This window comes from Tamandua tetradactyla, chromosome 5 (genome assembly GCF_023851605.1).
Source record: "Tamandua tetradactyla isolate mTamTet1 chromosome 5, mTamTet1.pri, whole genome shotgun sequence".
NCBI classification, from domain to species: Eukaryota; Metazoa; Chordata; class Mammalia; order Pilosa; family Myrmecophagidae; genus Tamandua; species Tamandua tetradactyla.
In genome coordinates, this window is record NC_135331.1 from 35,254,925 (window position 1) to 35,272,834 (window position 17,910).

The 17,910-nt window shown below is 42.2% G+C and overlaps 1 protein-coding gene across 7 annotated transcripts in view; it reads left to right on the forward strand.

The window, feature by feature from the left end:
* Positions 1-4,821, forward strand: part of GRK3 (G protein-coupled receptor kinase 3) — a 165,127-nt gene extending 160,306 nt beyond the window's left edge. For all 7 annotated transcript variants that reach the window (XM_077160690.1, XM_077160688.1, XM_077160691.1 and 4 more), the window contains 3 exons: positions 749-885; positions 3,174-3,287; positions 4,253-4,821. In XM_077160690.1, the coding sequence (XP_077016805.1) occupies positions 749-885; positions 3,174-3,287; positions 4,253-4,414 (413 nt within the window). In that variant the 3' untranslated portion in view covers positions 4,415-4,821. The remainder of the gene's footprint in view (positions 1-748; positions 886-3,173; positions 3,288-4,252) is intronic.
* Positions 4,822-17,910: the final 13,089 nt, after the last annotated feature.

A 17,910-nucleotide genomic window follows, 5' to 3' on the forward strand; every position in this document is an offset into this window, starting at 1 on the left:
TTTTCGAGGGCAGGGATTTCTGTCTCTTGTTCACTGCTGAATCCAGGATGCCTGGAGCACACCCAGCACCTGGTCATTCAATAAATATTTATTGGATAAATGAGTAAGTCAATGTGATTTTTAGCACAAATCACCAGAGTCCTTAATGAGTTCAAAACAGCCACTTAAAATAAATGTTTCTTTTTTAAGAGACAATACTTCATCATAAAAATATAATCAGGACTCAATGAGAGCTTGAATTAGCTTGGTCTCTTATATTTGAGGAATAAATGTAATGAGAAATTGAGACATGAACAATTTTTATTGTTGTGTTGCCTTAGCTTACTTGGCCAAGGAAAATCCCTATTATTTATTTATGAGCTAAAGGTAGATTCAAAGGGGGAATCTCCATTCCAGGTAAAGGCAAAGTACTTTACCTTTGGTGATAGTGTGAATTTGAATACTCTTGTATTCAAATATTCTCATAATATATAATGAAAAATAGTTTGAAAGCAAATTTGGATTAATGAATTAATTTATCGGAATATTAAGAAACCGCTGTGTAATATGTTAATAGCAACAGAGCTGAAAAAAACCTGTTCTTTAGAATCCCTGTTCATATGTGTTTAAAAATTGAAATAACGATTTATATAATGTTATATTTATACTTTTTCCAAAAATGTGCAATTTTTTTTCTAAGAGTAATCTTGAGAAGACATTCCCTCTCACAGCCTATAAATTTAATTTATACTTATTTTATATTCCTCAGATTATGCTCTGGGAAAAGACTGTATTATGCATGGGTACATGTTGAAACTGGGAAACCCATTTCTAACTCAGTGGCAGCGTCGATACTTTTACCTCTTTCCAAATAGACTTGAATGGAAAGGAGAAGGAGAATCCCGGGTGAGTCTTAGCAGTCTTAACTAAGCAGTGACTTTTATTACCTTCAGTGTCATCCAGTTATTTCGTATTACTGACATGTTTCATAAAATACCCCCTAAACTGTGGATATCTATTTTCGTTTGCATAGATGAGATTTTAATGTTTAAACTTAAAAATAAAGGAAGAGCTTTATACTATCTGAAAATAGAAAATGCTGTATATTAGGGTCACAAGTGCCACATCATCAGATGGGTTTTGAGAAGACTGGAGAGCAGCAGGGAAGGGCAATAAAGAAAAACATAGGGGATGTGGGTCCGACAGGGACGGTTCATTCACTGCTCAGTGTCTCTGGGACTGAGTGCATTATGGTGACTCTCTGAGCTTCAGTTTCCTCATCCTTAAAATGAGAGAAATGTCACCTGTATAGAAATCATAACAACTGCTGGAAACCCGGGTTCAATTCCCAGTGCCTGCCCATGCAAAAAAAGAAAAGGAAATCATAAAAACTGCTTTAAGTTTTGCAGTTTATCATAGGCCAACTGCCGTAAGAAAAAAAAGTCCTATTTAATCTGTTAGCAACCTGTGGGGGTCCAACCCCCATTTTATAAAGAGGAAAGCCAGGCTTTGAGAGGGAAAGCGCGAGGGTCACCGCCCATCAGCAGTGGGTTGAGGGGACGGCTCTGAGCCAGGGCTGCCTGTGTTCCCACTCTCCGTGATGTAGCCTCCCCTGGGTGGGGTCTGCTGAAACGTGCCAAGTGATGGGAAGCCGGGATGACTGTCTCAGGGCAAGGTCTCCAAGCTTCGTTTCCTTTTGTCTCCATCTCTTTGGACAATTTATAGGTGCATTTCATCCTTTAGGCAGGAAGATGTAGCTGCCCTTTCAGGTCTTTTTGAGAACTAATTTCGCAATCAAGATGAAAAGATATTTCTGATCCACACTGCCCCTCTCAGCAAGTCAGGCAGCATTTATTAAGCACCTACTGGGTAAAGAGCCCGGGCTTGCCCATCATGGTGGAAGGCATGTTTCCTACTCTTGGGGTGGGGGGCCGTTAGTCATTGCAAGCAGAACAGTGGCCCCCAATGTGGAAAGCATGGTTTGGGGGTTGGAATATTGCCCATTGGCTCTTCCAGGGTCAGAAATATAGAAAGGAGGAGACCCAAATCGTGAATATTTGACTTTGGAATGTGTTTTTTAATCCCTGTTGATGAAGTTCCATTTAATTACAGCTGAGCCCAACTGGATCTTCTCACTATTATTAGTGTTGTAGAAGTCATTTTTTTGGAAGTTAATACATCTAAGATCTGAGTTTCAATTAATAAAACTCTTTGGGGACCCTGAATTTTAACTCAATTGCTAGTCAGTAGAAAGTAGTTCCCCAAAGTGCAATCTTTTCTCCAGATAATGAGTATATCTCGGCATTTATTATGCAGTTTACTGTTAGTCACTATTTTGCACATTGAGAGAAAGTTGTCCCGCTTTTCAGCATATTTGAAAGCTTAAAACGTGCAAATTGAGTCTAGGGATAAAAATCTTTCTTTGCTTGACATGAGATGCAATAAATTATCTTGGTTTTAAAAGATCCAATATTCAGCACTTTATTTGAGAAGCTACGTAGTATGTATGGACCAATTCATAAATATAAATAAGGGAAAAGAAAACTTGAAAGTTTATGATGGTATTGTTTTTCATTTAGGATTCCTGGAGTATTTACCCAAAAAAACATAAAATGGTAAGGTAATCATGACACTATAGCATTCACCTTAAGTAACAATGCTATAGACCTTGTGTCACAATCTTTTAAGGATATTACCTGTATTTATTTGTAACATCATTTTGATATTATGGTGATATTATTAGCTTACAAACTAACATGATCATACATTTACTTAGTTGCCTTATTAAAACTAAACTACATACCTTTTGCTCATGTAAATCATACGTAGTGCTTCATTGTTCCCTCACAACTTTATTGATCAAATTCAGATGAGTGTGTGATATAAAAATGTATACTTGAGATTCATAATCTTTCAAAAATCAATTTTGTGTTGAGGGAACAGCCTTGCTGTTTTGTCTTATAGAAACATTTCTTTCTTGCAGTTTTTTTGTTTTAGATATTATAATTTGAACTTTTGTATGTGTTCCTTCATAGCTTTTGTCCCCTACTTCTAGAATACCATCAAAGAAAGAAAAATGCTGATTTTTTTTTTTACTTTTTTCTAAGCTGATAATTCTCAGTATTACTTTTAATTTAATGTAAGCAACCATGAAATAATTTGCAGTAATTTAAAATTTTTATTTTTATCATTAGCAAAATTTACTGACAATGGAACAGATTCTTTCTGTGGAAGAAACTCAAATTAAAGACAAAAAATGCATCTTGTTAAGGATAAAAGGAGGGAAGCAATTTGTCTTGCAATGTGAGGTAAGTTTTTCTTTATTTTTTCTCAGGTAAATTTAGAGCAGTTATTTAGAAATTCAAAGATGGCTGCCTGGTTGTAAAACATTTTCTTACTCCATGCTTTACAACTCACACGCTTGACAAGAAAGCCCCAAATTACAGTGTTCAGCAAATTAACAGTTTTTTTTTTAAAGAAAAACTTGAGAATGGCAAGAAAGGGAAGTACATGAAATGATTTGATTACCCTATCTGGAAACTTTGTCCGGCACTTAGTATGGGCCTGGAATGTTTTTTTTTTTTTTGGTCCAGAACTTTCCTTGTCTCGCAGTATGTTTGAGGTCTTTTGCATGTTTAAATGAACATGAGATACCAAAGTGACTCCATTAAGGCAAATGCCATCTTTCTTCTCCCGAGAATTATATTGCAGCCCAAGTTTTGCTGATTTAATTCCATTTTTTTCTACTGGGGATTGTGTGCATTAGAAGGGCATAGTTTGAGAGATAAGCCAATAGTAGATTGAAAAAAAAAAACACGCGTTTAATGTCTTCATTAGGCATGTGTGAAAGTCCTTTTTAATTTGTCAAAACCCCTCCTCATCTGTCATCTCCGTAATACTTGATGTCTCAGCAAGGATCCTCTATAGGCGAGACTCATGATTTTATAGACTTAAACGGTTGTTTTGGGAGCGAATCAAAGGGAGTATCTAAACTAATTACAGGCAGTGTTTGTCATACTGCCTTTGTATGTAACGGAATCCTTTCAAGGACTTTCCTGGGCCGTTCCCACCTCTCTGCAGGGAGGCTCTGGAAGAAGTGTCTCAGCCACCCTCCAGCTCACAGTGCGGCTCTGGGCAGGAAAACAGGGTGTGCTCCCCTCACTCACCGGGGACATGTAGGGTTCCACAAAGAGTAGTAATCATGAGAGACACCTATCCCTGCTGACAAAATGGATGAGCCTTTCCCAATCCCTGCCGTTGTATTTCCACGCAGAGTGATCCCGAGTTTGTACAGTGGAAGAAAGAGCTGACGGAAACCTTTACGGAGGCCCAGAGGCTCCTGCGCCGAGCTCCCAAGTTCCTGCACAAGCCTCGGGCTGGTGTGGTCGAGCTCTCCAAGCCACCCCTCTGCCACAGGAACAGCAATGGCCTTTAGCGCCAGGGCGGAGAGGGTCCTGGAGAAGACTGCCTGGAGAAGCCCACCAGATGCAGCCCTTTTGGAGAAGGGTGAGGACTAGACGTTGGATTTGCTCCTGGCTGGGCTCTTCCAGACCCAGGAGACCCACCACACCGAGAGGCTCCTGCAAGGAATCGAGACTTCCTTGGGCTCAGGGTTGGCTCCCCTTCCACCACCTGGTGCCCCCCTCCATGGACACATTTGTCCACACTCAAAGACTACTGAAGAAAGGAAGGTTCTCTTTCTTTGCTACACACTTATTTTGGTACAGGCTGAGCCTCGGCCTTGAAACGATGCCTACTTCTCACTTAAATTTTTATGTCTGGTATCAAATGTATCTTAGACTTTCCAAAATGGAAATTAAAAATCTTCAGCATTGGGTAATAGATTGCCCTAAGCATTGCCATATTTTCTCTATGAACAGTCACTGCTGGTTTTATATGTCTCCGCCCATGCTGCCGGGGGCTGAAGGTCGACGGTGTGACTTCTTTCTGTCCTGGGGTTAAACGCTGCAAGATGTTTTCTGAAAATGTTGAACTCGGGGCCCTTCACCTTGCGAGGTGAGCCCTCAGCTCTCCTTGCCCTGCCTCTGACAAGGACATACTGAGGCGTTTGTGATTAGATGGGAGTGAAGGTAGCATAACCTGAAACTTGATGGTATTAATAACTTAAAGCATCTGACAGCAGATCACTGGAAAGGTTTACAATGACTCCGGCGGCAAGGCGGCTAAGTTTTAAATTTCAGGGCCGTGGCAGTCTGCAGATGCGTTTCCAGTCCCGTGTGTTCAAGGCAACCAGCAGCACCTTAGAGCGTTTGGGTGTTTGGGTGCTGGTGGGTGAGGCTGTCTTCTGAGTTCCAACGGGAAGCAGTTGTATGGCACAGTCATTCTGGTTTCTTCTGCCTCTGGAATCACATCAGCCATGGATGTGTAAAAGAAGGGAAAGAGTTTCTCTGTTTCACATTTTAGTATAATTTAAAATGAATTTTATTGAAAAAGGAATGCTGAAAAATGAATGTATTTTAGTGGGTTAACTGTGCACCTTTCGTGTTGCCCTTTGCCTGTCATTAATGAAGAACACTTTGCACTAGCTTGTTTCCCGACGGTGACAACGTTAGAGTGTAAAGGTCTTTTGCTTGATCCCATCAGCAGTCCCCTCCCACCACATGGTTTGTTATTCTCCATTGCTTTCCAAGCCCTTTCCCCAAATATGCTGGGTTTAAGAATTAGTGTGTTTCTCCACAGCAAAGTCCCCCATCTCATCCGACTAAAAAATAATAATAATTTTAAGTCACATATTTGTCCTCTTCATGGTGCAATTTTATTGTATGTCTCTCAGTTAGCTACTAACAATATAAATAATTTGGCATTATAATTGTCTGCATCCTGTCCTCGACATTTTTAGTGGTTTCAAATCTTTGTTTTTATTTTTGCATGCTTTGTACATTGGGAAAGTATGTATTTTTTCATGAAATTTTATTTTGAAAGTTGGGGAGATAATTTATTCAAGTAATCTGTTATTTCTTAGAAGTTACTTTGGAAAAGTTTTGAGTTTTGAGATTCGTTACCCATCTCAGCTACTAGTTGGGGTTAAAATGAACATACATATTCTACCATCTGCAGTTTCCAGTATGGGAGGGTGTGTGTGTGTATGATTTACATGCACACCCCTTATTTAAAAGGGAGCAATAATATTCAAATTCTATTTAAAAAAAAAAAGAAATAGAAAAGCAGTTGATCTTTAAAGAGTGAGCGTACTCTCAGCCACGGTCAATTATAGCTGGGCCTTTTTGGCTCTTTAAAAAACAAAATTCAGCCCAAGCGTTCTCAATGTTTTAGATTTTATATAGTTGGGGTATTTTAACATTGTCGTTGGAAATCATCGAGGTGTATGTTATATTTATAAAATTATCTTAAAATAAATCTTAATTCCGTAATCAAAAGGAATCAATAAAACAAATAAGGTGCTTAGTTAGCGCCTTAATCCCAAACTAAGGCTTGTTGAGCACTTAGAGTTGTAGAGGCATAGCTGAGCCCTGTACCTCTCTCTCCTGAACTGGGAAAGGGCCTCCAGTGGAGAAGGAACTCTGACTCCATCGGGCTGGGCTCATGGCCATGCCAGAGTATTCAGAAAGATCATTAAACTTCCTGAGGGTGAGACATTTCTCACACTTGCTATAAAATTGAGCCAAGTCACATCTCCTTCAAAGATATTTTTGCTCTCAAGTAAAACATAAGGTTAATCTGCCTTAGAAAAGAAGCATGAATTGGAAAATAGCCTGACAGCTCTTTTGTCTCAAACTTATGCCAAGTAAACTTTTACATATCCCAGATAACATTTGATGCCTACTGATGTGGCTGAGACGTGCCTTTAGATGTGATTTATGAGGAGTACATCACGAGAGTGGCACGAGCGGCTTACTGGGCGGTATTAAGTTGTGCTGGGTCTGGTCTGCACCCGTCCCGCAGCGTCCTAATGAGCCGAGTGTTTCTGTTGGGAGAACCGAAAATGCCACTTTGCCCGCACCTAGGACCCATACGGTCCAAGGAAAGTCAGCCAGCCGGTTTAGCAGTCTTTGCATACTTGGCCATTTTGCAAGGCCTTAAGAGGATTATATAATTCCTCGATGTTTGACCCTTCTTATATGTGGCCCATTTTAGGACAAAATTCTGCACAATCTTTCTCATTGTTTTAGATTTATACGGTTGCGGTATTTTAACATTGACAATAAAAATCATCGAGGTGTATGTTATATTTATTAAGTTATCTTATAATAAATCTTAATTTCATAATCAAAAGGAACCAATAAAACAAAGCCTAAAAAATAATAAATTACTTTAAGCTGCTATATAATGTATGTGAAATAAATTTAAAACTTTTGTGAATCCAATGTTATTCTTTCTATCCTAAAACATCCTCCCTGGTGCATTTATCTGCTCACTTCATGAATTTGGGCCCATTGTTTTTCCTTCTCTATCATCTTATGTGCGGATTTTTCAGTAAAAGGTCTAAAAGTTAGCTCTGGTTTCAGCTTCAAGGGAAAGCACTTGTGTCTCTGATTGGTTAAATCATATTGTGTGTGTAAAGCTCTGGAGGGACCGGAGTTTGAGGCAGGCTGAAGAAATGGTACAACTGCTTAAGAAAAGCAGCAACAACCAGAAACAACTGGTTCTAAACAAGGTCTAGCTTTGATTAGTGGTTTAAAATATGCCACCCAGATATTGGGAACAATTGTTTGAAGGGCCATTGCTAAATAGCGTTTTACCAGCTGACGATGAGATTTAATTAAATTAAAAATATCAAAGAGTAATTTTTCTGTTGCTTTTTCCCTTTCATCAGAATTTGTAATTGGGCCAAGTCAATATAACTTGGTTAATGTTATCAACCAATTGGATATAACAACCAATGTTATATCAGATAACATTATTGATAATGTTATCTGATCAGTGTTTCAAAATTTTAACATGTAAAGACAAAAACAAAATTTTCAAAGTTCGACCTCATTTAAATGATGTCAGTCTGTCCGCGTACTTGAAATGTGTTGATGTAAAGTAAGAAATGCTTGTATGATTTGATCATGTGTAACTTTTTCTCAGTTCATGTATAAGGACAGGCTTCTATGTCATCCAAAGATGCTTTTGCCGAATTAACTCCTCCCCGCCCTGCGTGAGGGGTTGACTTATTTAGTTGCCCATACCTGAAAGCGTTTAGACCTCACTCGTGTCTGTGACAGGTTGGGCGAGCATGGGGTAGGAGGGACGGGCAGGGTGGGTGTCACAGAGAGAATGTGGTAGAAATGGGACAGAGGGAGAAAAGAGTTAATTTGCTGGTAAAAAATCATCCTCTTTCCACCATAAAGCCCCAAGAAAATGTCTAAATTAGGGGTGAGTAATTGAATAATAATAATTTTACATCTCACTGCTTTACCTTTGAGTTTGGAGCAGCCGAGTGTACTCAGAGGCCATTTGCTGTCCTTCGGGACCTCCTGTAGATGTCACGTTGTGTAGGTGTCACACTGGCATCCCTGGGTGAAGGTGTACATGAAGCCACAGCCAAAGCAGCCCCGGCAGCCTCTGCCAGCACACGGCCTTGTGTGCGCGGCTCGGGCGCTCCTGCCGCTGCCCGCAGCCCTGGAGGTAGGGCCTCTGAGTTGGCCAGTTAGCCAGTTGCCTTCATTGTTACAAAGCCATTAACGCACCAGTAAAACCACTAAAATAACAAGACTTGACCCTGGTCTTTGTGAGATTCTTGATTCTAGTGTGAGTGTTAATGGTTTAAATTTAAAAAAAACATTTTTTCTTCAAGATCCAATGTGATATTCCCTCCCACATATGGTTTACTTGAAAACCTTGAATTAGTTACTTAAATTCATGCTCGTATGAATGTTTTTATCTAGGCCACATTTTAAAAAATTTTGTTATAGAATTAATGAAAGGTGAACTCTGAAATGAGACTTGTTTGTATCCTCACAGAACTAAGACCTGTGCTTTTAGAAGAGCGTAGCAAGATGCCCGTTCCTGCAGGCTTGGAGTGCTGCAAATGCCACCCAGTCCCCGTGAAGGCCTGGAGTGGGGTCACTGCTGGCTGTGAGCCCGCATTGCTGTGGTGGTGTTGATTCATGCAGCCTCCCCTCCACCCCAGTTTTAAATTGCCTTTATCTAAACGAAACAAAATAAAACCCACCACTATAGAAAGTGAGTTAACTGTATATGCATTTGATCAAAAAACCTACAGGGAAAAGAAACATTTTGAGCTGTACTTTCAACTTAAAGAACTCATATTCTTTTAGCAGAGTTAATTCTGCAAATTATCAAAATTAGATACTTTCAGAAACATTTATGAAAACTGGCAAATATGTTTCTGTTTTTGGTTCTGTCCTAATGATAAAATGGCTTTGATAAAAGGTTAGGTAATGGAGAATTATTTTAACTGTATGTTCAAATCACAGCAGACTTGAAATGTAATTTATTCCTTCTTAGTTGATTATATTTCATGATGTATGTATTGTATGTGGTTTATAAGCTGAACACTGGCCATTTCTAGTTCTATTGTTAAACTGTATTTTTCTGTGCTTTAACTAATTATAATAGATTTGCCTTTTTCTGGGTAACATAAAGATTACTAAGCTACATATATGAAAAACAAGTTCTGTTTTAGCACAAAAGCATTTTATATTATTTATTGAATCTACAATTTTGTTTTCGTCAAAAGCACTCTGCATCATTTCTGCTCCTTTTTATTTGTATAGTTTGTTATTTAAAGAAATGGCAGTCCTTTTTCTGTATTTCATAAAATAAAATTGAAATGATGTTTCTTCCAAAATGACTAATTTACCCTTTTAGAAAATCAGAAGCTTCCATAAACGTAAAGTGAACTCCCATATATAGAATGTAGCAGTGCAGGGCAAATATCTTTTTTCACTGCTCTGGACTATTTTTAACCCTGACTTATCTTCTGGTCTGTGCTGAGAGGCGAGTGCACTTTGATTGTAGCATCTGATAGCAAGCTTGCTGGGAAATACTGATTTCATCTACCTCTTCAGAAAGCCTCCTGCTTGTTTACACATACACCGAATACTTTATGCTAGGTTGGCTATATTATAAGAAAATGTCAGTAAAACATTGCACTTGTGATTCCTTGTTACATAGGTTTGTCTTTAACACCACAGCATTATTTAGGGACTCTTCAGGAAGGACAGGCAGACATCCTTCCATGCATCTTTAGGATCAGAAGTACGACTCCAGGGCTCCATGTCCTTCTCTTGTTGTGCCAGAATCCCCCCAATAAGTCTTGCTGTTGCCTCAAGACTTGATTTTTGCACCTGATTTATCCACTGATAGCTGGAGAGGTACTCTCCTGTACGCTGCTTTTGGACTAACCCTTCTTTAGACATGGCAAAGCTGTATTTAAAGCCACTGCTTTTTAGGCAGAGTTCTCGCCTGCCATGCCGGAGACCCGGGTTCGAGTCCCAGTGCCTGCCCATGCAAAAAAACCAAAACACCCTTGCTTTTAGGAGTAGTGCATTTGAATGTGACATTTCCCCTCTCTCTTTCACAATGGTTTGGAAAATGAGGGTTATAATGGCAAGAGCCCTCATGTATGATTAACATTTTGCAAGAGGTCTTGCTGTCATTTTTTTTTTTTTGAAGGGTGCACTTAAGGATTCACGCAGAATAGAACGGAGGTCTTTCTCTGAGAGAGTTCATGCTGACCTGCTGACATTTTTCTCTGCCCGATTTCATAGTTCTTTATCCACCGGGCAGTAATATGTTCACTACATTTCCTGGCAAAGTACGATGCCGTTAAAGAGATGAATCCATTTTCTATTGTGCATTGCTCTACCAAGTGAAGCCATGAAATAGATATTGTAAATCTAGATATTGTACCTATAAAATTATCATTTGTTTTATCTCTTTTCCTATTTATTGTGCCAGTAAAGGGTTATGTCCCTTCTCCGTATTCTACTTAACAGTGCACGTTGGACTAACCTTCTCTGCGGGGATGCTCACCCAAGCCCACGGCCCCCGCCTTGCCTGTGATGTGTCACACTGGGGTCAAGTCACGCCACCTTTGACAGTCATTCGGGAGCAGCGAGGCTGGTCTCTGTGTTGGTGAATTGCTTATATAACAAAATCTCAATAAAAAGAATCTGTGCAAAAATATTTACTTTGGTGTGCTGTTTCCCTCCCCTTTTAAAGACCACATTTTTTTTTTTCAGCAAGTCATCAGATGACTCATTTTAAAAGACCCTGACTTTGGGACGTTCTTACAGCAGCTGATTTCATGGAAAAGAAAGGGACTGCCAAAGAAGCATCCCTGCTGTTTCCCTGGATGGATGGAGTACAGCCAAGTTCACAGTTTCAGGACTGTGGAGACTTGACTGCGTCTGCCATCTGTAGGACGGGTTGCAGGGAAGACGTCTGTGGGAAGCCTCGGCAGGGAAGCCCAGTAGTCCATCTTGTCTTAAGGAAAGGGGTCCCTAACTCTGCCTCTGACTCCACGGGGATGTGCTGAGAGACCCCACGGCTTATGCCACTTTAAACCAGAAGCCCCTGAAGGAGGTGGTGCCCCGGCACAGCCACCTGGGCAGGTGTGCTTGCTTGTGGACCCACAGGTCGAGGGGGATAGGGACGGGGCCTATGCACCTCCTCCTCTTGAGCTGGCAGCGCCTCCTGTCTCCTGCCAGTTGCGAAAAGAAGGAAGCCATGGTTGGTCCACGTAGCCATTGCTTTTCCAGCACTTGCCAGTTTGAAAACATTAAAAAAAATAGTTGACAGGAGGCCCAGCAGGGGAGTATGTAGGCAGCTCCATGGAACCCTGGATCTGATGTGTGCTTTATAACCGAGGGCTGTTCTCCAGCAGCGAGACCTTAGCACTCTGTAGAAATCAACTCGCTCCCTTGGTGTCAGGAAGGAGGGGATAGTTTGGGGGACTCTCACTCTCAGCACACTCTTGGAAAATCATGTAATCCCTTTGATTCTCAGTTTTCTCACCTATTAGATAAAAGGGTTGAGTTAGATATTCGAGCCAAAATAATATCCCCCCAAGCTTCTGACGAAGGGTAAATAAATGCAAGGGACACACATTGAGGCTGTATTTGGGAAGCAGAAAGGAAATCATTGCCCTCTTCTGTGTTCCCATGCTTTCTTCCATGTTGCTTTAGGGGTAACTGTGCTAATCCCGCCCTTTAAACTGTGAGCTCTTTGAGGCTAGATCCCCTTCCAGCTTATCTGGCACAAACCAAGTACTGAATTGAAGGAGAGGAATCTAATAAACCATAAGACTTTCTACCCCTGGTCCCTTTTACTAGTTTGGATACTGGAACTCAAAAGAAGCTTTTTGGTCAGATATGGTCAGACTCTTGCCAGGAAGTAGATAAACCAAATAAAACCCCCAGCCTTTACTTTGGGCTCACATACACAGCACTAGCTGGGCCCATAATTGATAGGAGTCTGGAGGGAAAATCGATTCTGTGAATGTTTAAGAGGGAAGACAGGCAGTTCCCAGATAATCACAGCAGGGAAGCTGTGGCCAGATTGGTGACTATCCCAGAAAACTGGCTTTTACATTTTATTTTTGTTCTTTAACCATAGTAACTGGGTAAAATGCCCTAGTTCTTTCTTTACTTTTCTAGTTCTTTCTTTACCTTTCTGTCCTGGTTTGCTAGCCTGTAAAACATGTCTCTGTGGAAGCACTAAAGGGCGAGAGGAAGTGGAGTCGGTTTGTCTGGAAACTATATCCAGGCTCCCCAACTTACTCCCAGGGTGACCTGGGAGGCGCCTTAACCTCTCGGTACCTGCATCTCCTTGTCTGCGCGGTGGGGATAAGGACACCCCGCATCCATTAGGAGTTTTCCCAGCATTTAACGTGTTAAAGCCTTTATGGTGCTCAGAATAGTGTTGTGTGACTTTAATGAACTCAGTATTCACTCAGCACAGACATTTGTTAGTGTTTTGAACCCTTTGTGGATCCACAATCAGGTATTTTAAACTGCAGCCTCTAGCCTCAGTGTGGGAAGTCCCACCCAAACGGAAGGACCTCCTGGTTTGCAGCTTCAGAAGCAGAGTGGACAGCTGGGAACCTCTGGGAGACTGTGGGGTGTGAGGCCTCTTACTGTCTTTAAAACCTGCTCATTTAACCAGTCAGGGAGCAAGCACTGAGTAAGATAAATGCTGCTTTGAGATGTAAATAAATGAAATGTGTTTAAAAGGGCAGGTTTACACTAATCTTAGCTTGAACTATTCGTGGGTCCAGGTGTGCTTACGATTCGAGAGTTAGCTTTGCTGTGGGTTTTGGATGCAGCTGGGGATTTTTGAGCATGCTGCTTTTGGACGGGTTCTAGTTTGTAAGCTGCCAGAATGCAATATGCCAGAAATGGAACAGCTTTTAAAAAGGGGAATTTAATAAGTTACAAGTTTACAGTTGTAAGGAAGTGAAAGTATCCAAATTAAGGCACTAACAAGCGGTTACCTTCACTCAAGAAGGCCAGTGGATCAGAAACCCCTCTGTCAGCTGGGCAGTCACATGGCTGGCATCTGTTGGTCCCTTGCTCCTGGGCTCCGTTGCTTTCAGTGTCTGTTCCTTTGGGGGTTCCTCACTTTGCTTTTCCAGAGTTGACTTTCATCTGTTGGCTTCCCTTGGCTCTCTCCAGGTTCTGACTTGTTTATCATCTCATGGTGATGTCTGCTGGGCTCAAAGCATCTCCAAACATCCGTGTCTCTGTCCTCTGAAGTTCTGTTCTTCAAGCATCTACATCTGCTCTCTCTGTTGGCGCTGAAGCTTCTGTCATTTCTAACTCTCTCCAAAATGTTTCCTCTTTGAAGGATCCCAGTAAACTAATCCAGACCCATCTGGAATGGGTGGAGTCACATCTCTACCTAATCAAAATATCATACCCACAATTGGGTGTGTCGCTTCTCTGTGGACATAATCTAATCAAAAGATTCCAACCTACAGTATTGAATTAAGATTAAAAGAAATGGCCAAGCCACAAGATTGGATCAGGATTAAAAATGGCTTTTCTGGGGTACATAATACTTTCAAACCAGCACAGTGGTCTTTCCTCTTCAGAGAGAAGCAGACTGCCTGTGTCCGGTCTACCTTCCATGGAGTCCATTGTAAAGGTGCACTTAGTCTGACCTCTTATGCCTCAGCTAGTGTCACTCTTGGAGGTCCCTCTGCTGTTTCCATGGGGTTCCCCTTCTTGTATTTGTGTCAGGTGCATTCAATGTTGGCCAGGCCCAGAGATGAGCACCTGGCGTCTGACCCTTACTAATTTTGTAGAGGAGCTCAGAGCGTTTCATTTGGAAATGGTTCTGGAGTTAATCAAATTTCCAAAATTGGAAGTTTAAGCTTTTAGCCTGTTCACCAAGGATCAGCATGGCAGGCAGTCAATGGACATGAACATTGGAAATGTCAACCGGGAAAATATGGATACGTTTTCAGACTTTTAAGTTAATTAAACTGCATGTTGATAAATTCTAGGGCAACCACTAAAAGAATAGAAATAATAAAAAGCTTCCAAACCAGTATAGAGAAAAATAGAAAATTAGGAAGAAAAGCCCTCAATCCAAAATGAGGTGAGAAAGGAGATTGTTAGTATTTAAAGACATCTAGAGTGCAAGACACTGGTTGGAGATATTTGCAATATGTATGACCAAAGGACTAATATGTATAATATATAAAGAACACCTCCAAATCAATAACAAGTTGAATAATCAAATAGAAAAATAGGCCAGTCACTGAGCCTACAGCTATGGTTCATTTACATCAGAACTGAGCCGGGGAAGTGCTGGGCCTGATAAAGGAGGATAGGAATTAAACGTCTGTAGAGCTGCAAGTCCTAGCCAGTACATAGGCAGGAGCAGGAGAGACATGGGGTATTAGACTCTGAAGGTGTCTGAGCAAGGGGAGCAGAACATAAAGCTGGAGAAGGGAGAGTTTATTAATTTGGGAGCATTGTCTGGGATACGAGATTTTACTTCCTGGCAGGAACCCAAGGAGATGGTGCAGACTCATGATTTCCTAGCTCCCTGAAGCTTGGGAAGAGTCACGGCCCATTCTGATAGAAGTTGATCAAGTTGTCAGAATGTCAGTGGTAGACGATGGAAGGAGGGAGTAAATACCTAAGTAAGGCCAGGAACCCCATTGGATGTTTTTATCCCCTGGAGGGGGTATGTAGGAGGACACACTGACCTGGGGACACACTGAGACCTTCTGGAATGTGCTAATCAGAGGGGAAACAGTCCCACTAAGATGTTCAGTGGCAGCTCTCTGCAGACAGTGCTGCTGGTGGGAAAGGTTTTACGGAGCTACAGTTGGTCATTCAGCCACTCAACAAACACCCACTGAGTACCGAGCATGAGCCGTGTGGAGTGGGACTGCCATTGGGATTAGGGCCCCCATTTTACAGAAAGGAACCCGGAGGCCCCGTGTTGGGAGGCCACTTCCCCGAGGCATGCAGTGAGGAAGCAGCTGGGACTGGACCTGGCTCCAAAGCCCTTTCCCCCACCCGGCTGCTTCTGCAAACAGGGTTCTGAGAGCTCTGTGCAGACAGACCCCTTCTGGACGCTGCTCAGAGAGGGGCTTTGGTGGCCTCTCTACGAGGGTGCTCCACCTCACGCTCCAGGCAACTCCAGTCTTTGGTTCACTCATTCTCACTCACCAAAGATTTCTGCACCAGCTCAGGGCCAGGCCTCTCCCTGGGTGATGAGATGAACCAAGAGACCACAGATGGTGGAGGACGGACAGACAGACAGCTAGAGAAAGCCTGATGTTGGGACAGGTCCTCAGACACCTGTTCCAGCCCAGTTTCCACGCACTCAGTTATCCATTCCATAATCACATGCTGTGTACATGCCACTTAAAAAGAAACAGATGCAGGGTGGGCCACGGTGGCTCAGTAGGCAGAGTTCTTGGCTGCCATGCTGGAGTCCCAGGTTCGATTCCTGGTGCCTTCCCATGCAAAAAAAAAAAAAAGGAAAACACATGCAGAGGGGCAATTATTCTTATCCTCACAGAGACAGGGACACACAGCACAGGCCCTTGCAGTCACACCCGAGGATTCTTGTGGTGGTTGCACAGGCAGACACACGCAGGACAGTTCTCCAGTCTATCAGCATACATGTGCATGCACACACACGGCCACAAACATGCACGTGTTCTTCTCTGATAGTGGTGGGGATATAAGACCCCAAAATGATAGAAAACAGAACTTAACAATCAGAAGCCAGGTGGGTGCAATCATCCTGATGAGTGGCAAGGTGGGAGGGGCTACCAGGGGATCCTGACCCTCAGGAACTCTGGAGACAAAGAGAATGCAGCAAAATAGATACACCACCTTTGGAGCAAAACAGATACACCCCCAACAAGGGGCCTATTTCTATTGGTACCATCAAAAAAAGCAAAATTTGAGAAGGGATGATCAGGAGGCTGAGTCAGTCATCCCAATAAAAGCATCACAATATTTTGATCATTTTGGGGGCCCAGAGCTCCTTGAAGAAAAGGCCAGGTCTCCAAGAGGAATACCTACAACCCATAGCAAGTGTGCCCAGTCATGATTTTCCCCAGTCCTTCCCTAAAGGGATCTGTGGACATTTGGACTCTCTGTTCGCCCCACAACAGAACACCATGATCTCTTCTGTGGGTGACGCCATGCTCATGGGCTTGGAGGAGCCAAAAGTGGCCAGTTTTCCAGAGTCCTAGCTAAGAATGCCTCCATTCTCTCATCCTTTCCTAACCGCTAGACAACGGGACTTGGAGACCAGAAAAAAATACTTAGCTGAGTGACAAAAGCTTCCAAAGTCTACCTTCAATCACAGATGGCCCAAGCGATACTCGGATGTCCTGCGTGGTAGAAACCAACCCGTCACAGGTGACAGGGGACTAAGGTAAAGATGTGCCAGGCTCTCTCGGGATGGACAGGTCCTTTCAGATCAGCCAAATCATCCCTGTAGGGCACAACTCGCAGTGAGCCCCCAGCCCTGGGTCCAGAGAATCATTCTGAAGTGTCAAACCCACCCTTGTCGATAGACAACCTCAAAAGAGAATCAAGGACAGAAACACCAGGAGACTACATCTCAGGACCTGGCTTAGGTAGGTTGATGGTCCAACTTGCAATGATTTAGCATGATGGGGAGGAAAAAGCTCATCGTGCTCAGCGTCTTTATGGGTTGTGCGTGAGATTCCAATGCTGCTCTCCACGTGGGGCCCAGGGAGATGCTCCCTCAATCTCATATCTAAGACAGGCTTTGATTGGTCTATCAATGAACTTCCAGTGGAATGCCAATTCTCAAGACCCAGAAGGAAAGAACCCTTCGGGAAACTCTTGCTCTATCAGCCCTTGGGAAAGAACAACAGAAACCTGGAGTCCTTGTTGGACGTGACCCTTACGAGGGGCAGCACATCATGCTCCAGTGACCGTGGGCTTCAGGGTCAGAAAGGTACGGATTTCAGTCCCAACCGGACCCTTCACAAACTGTGCAGACCTGCCAGATTTTCTTAATCTTTTTTTTTTTTTAATTAGAGAAGATACAGGTTTGCGGAACAATCGTGCATAAAATACAGGATTCCCATAACCCACCGTACTAGTAACACCTTGCATGGGTGTGGCACATCTGTTACAATTGACAAAAACACATTTTTATAATTGCGCTGTTAACTAGAGCACATGGTGTAACTTAGGTGCCTCTATTTTTACAGTGCAGTTCCACGGGTTTTTAAACTTTCATTCTGTTACCATATGTGCATCCTCACATTTCATTTACTTAATCTTTTAAAACATTTTTTTTTTATTACAGCAGATGTAGGTTATCAGGAAAACCGTGAGAAAGTAGAGTTCTCATATAATGCTCCCCGCTCCTCCACCGAATCTTCCCTATTAACATTTGGCTTTAGTGTGATGCCACTGGTACAACGGAGAAACAAATTATTATGTTATTAACTATCGTCCATTGTTTACATTAGGGGTTATTCTT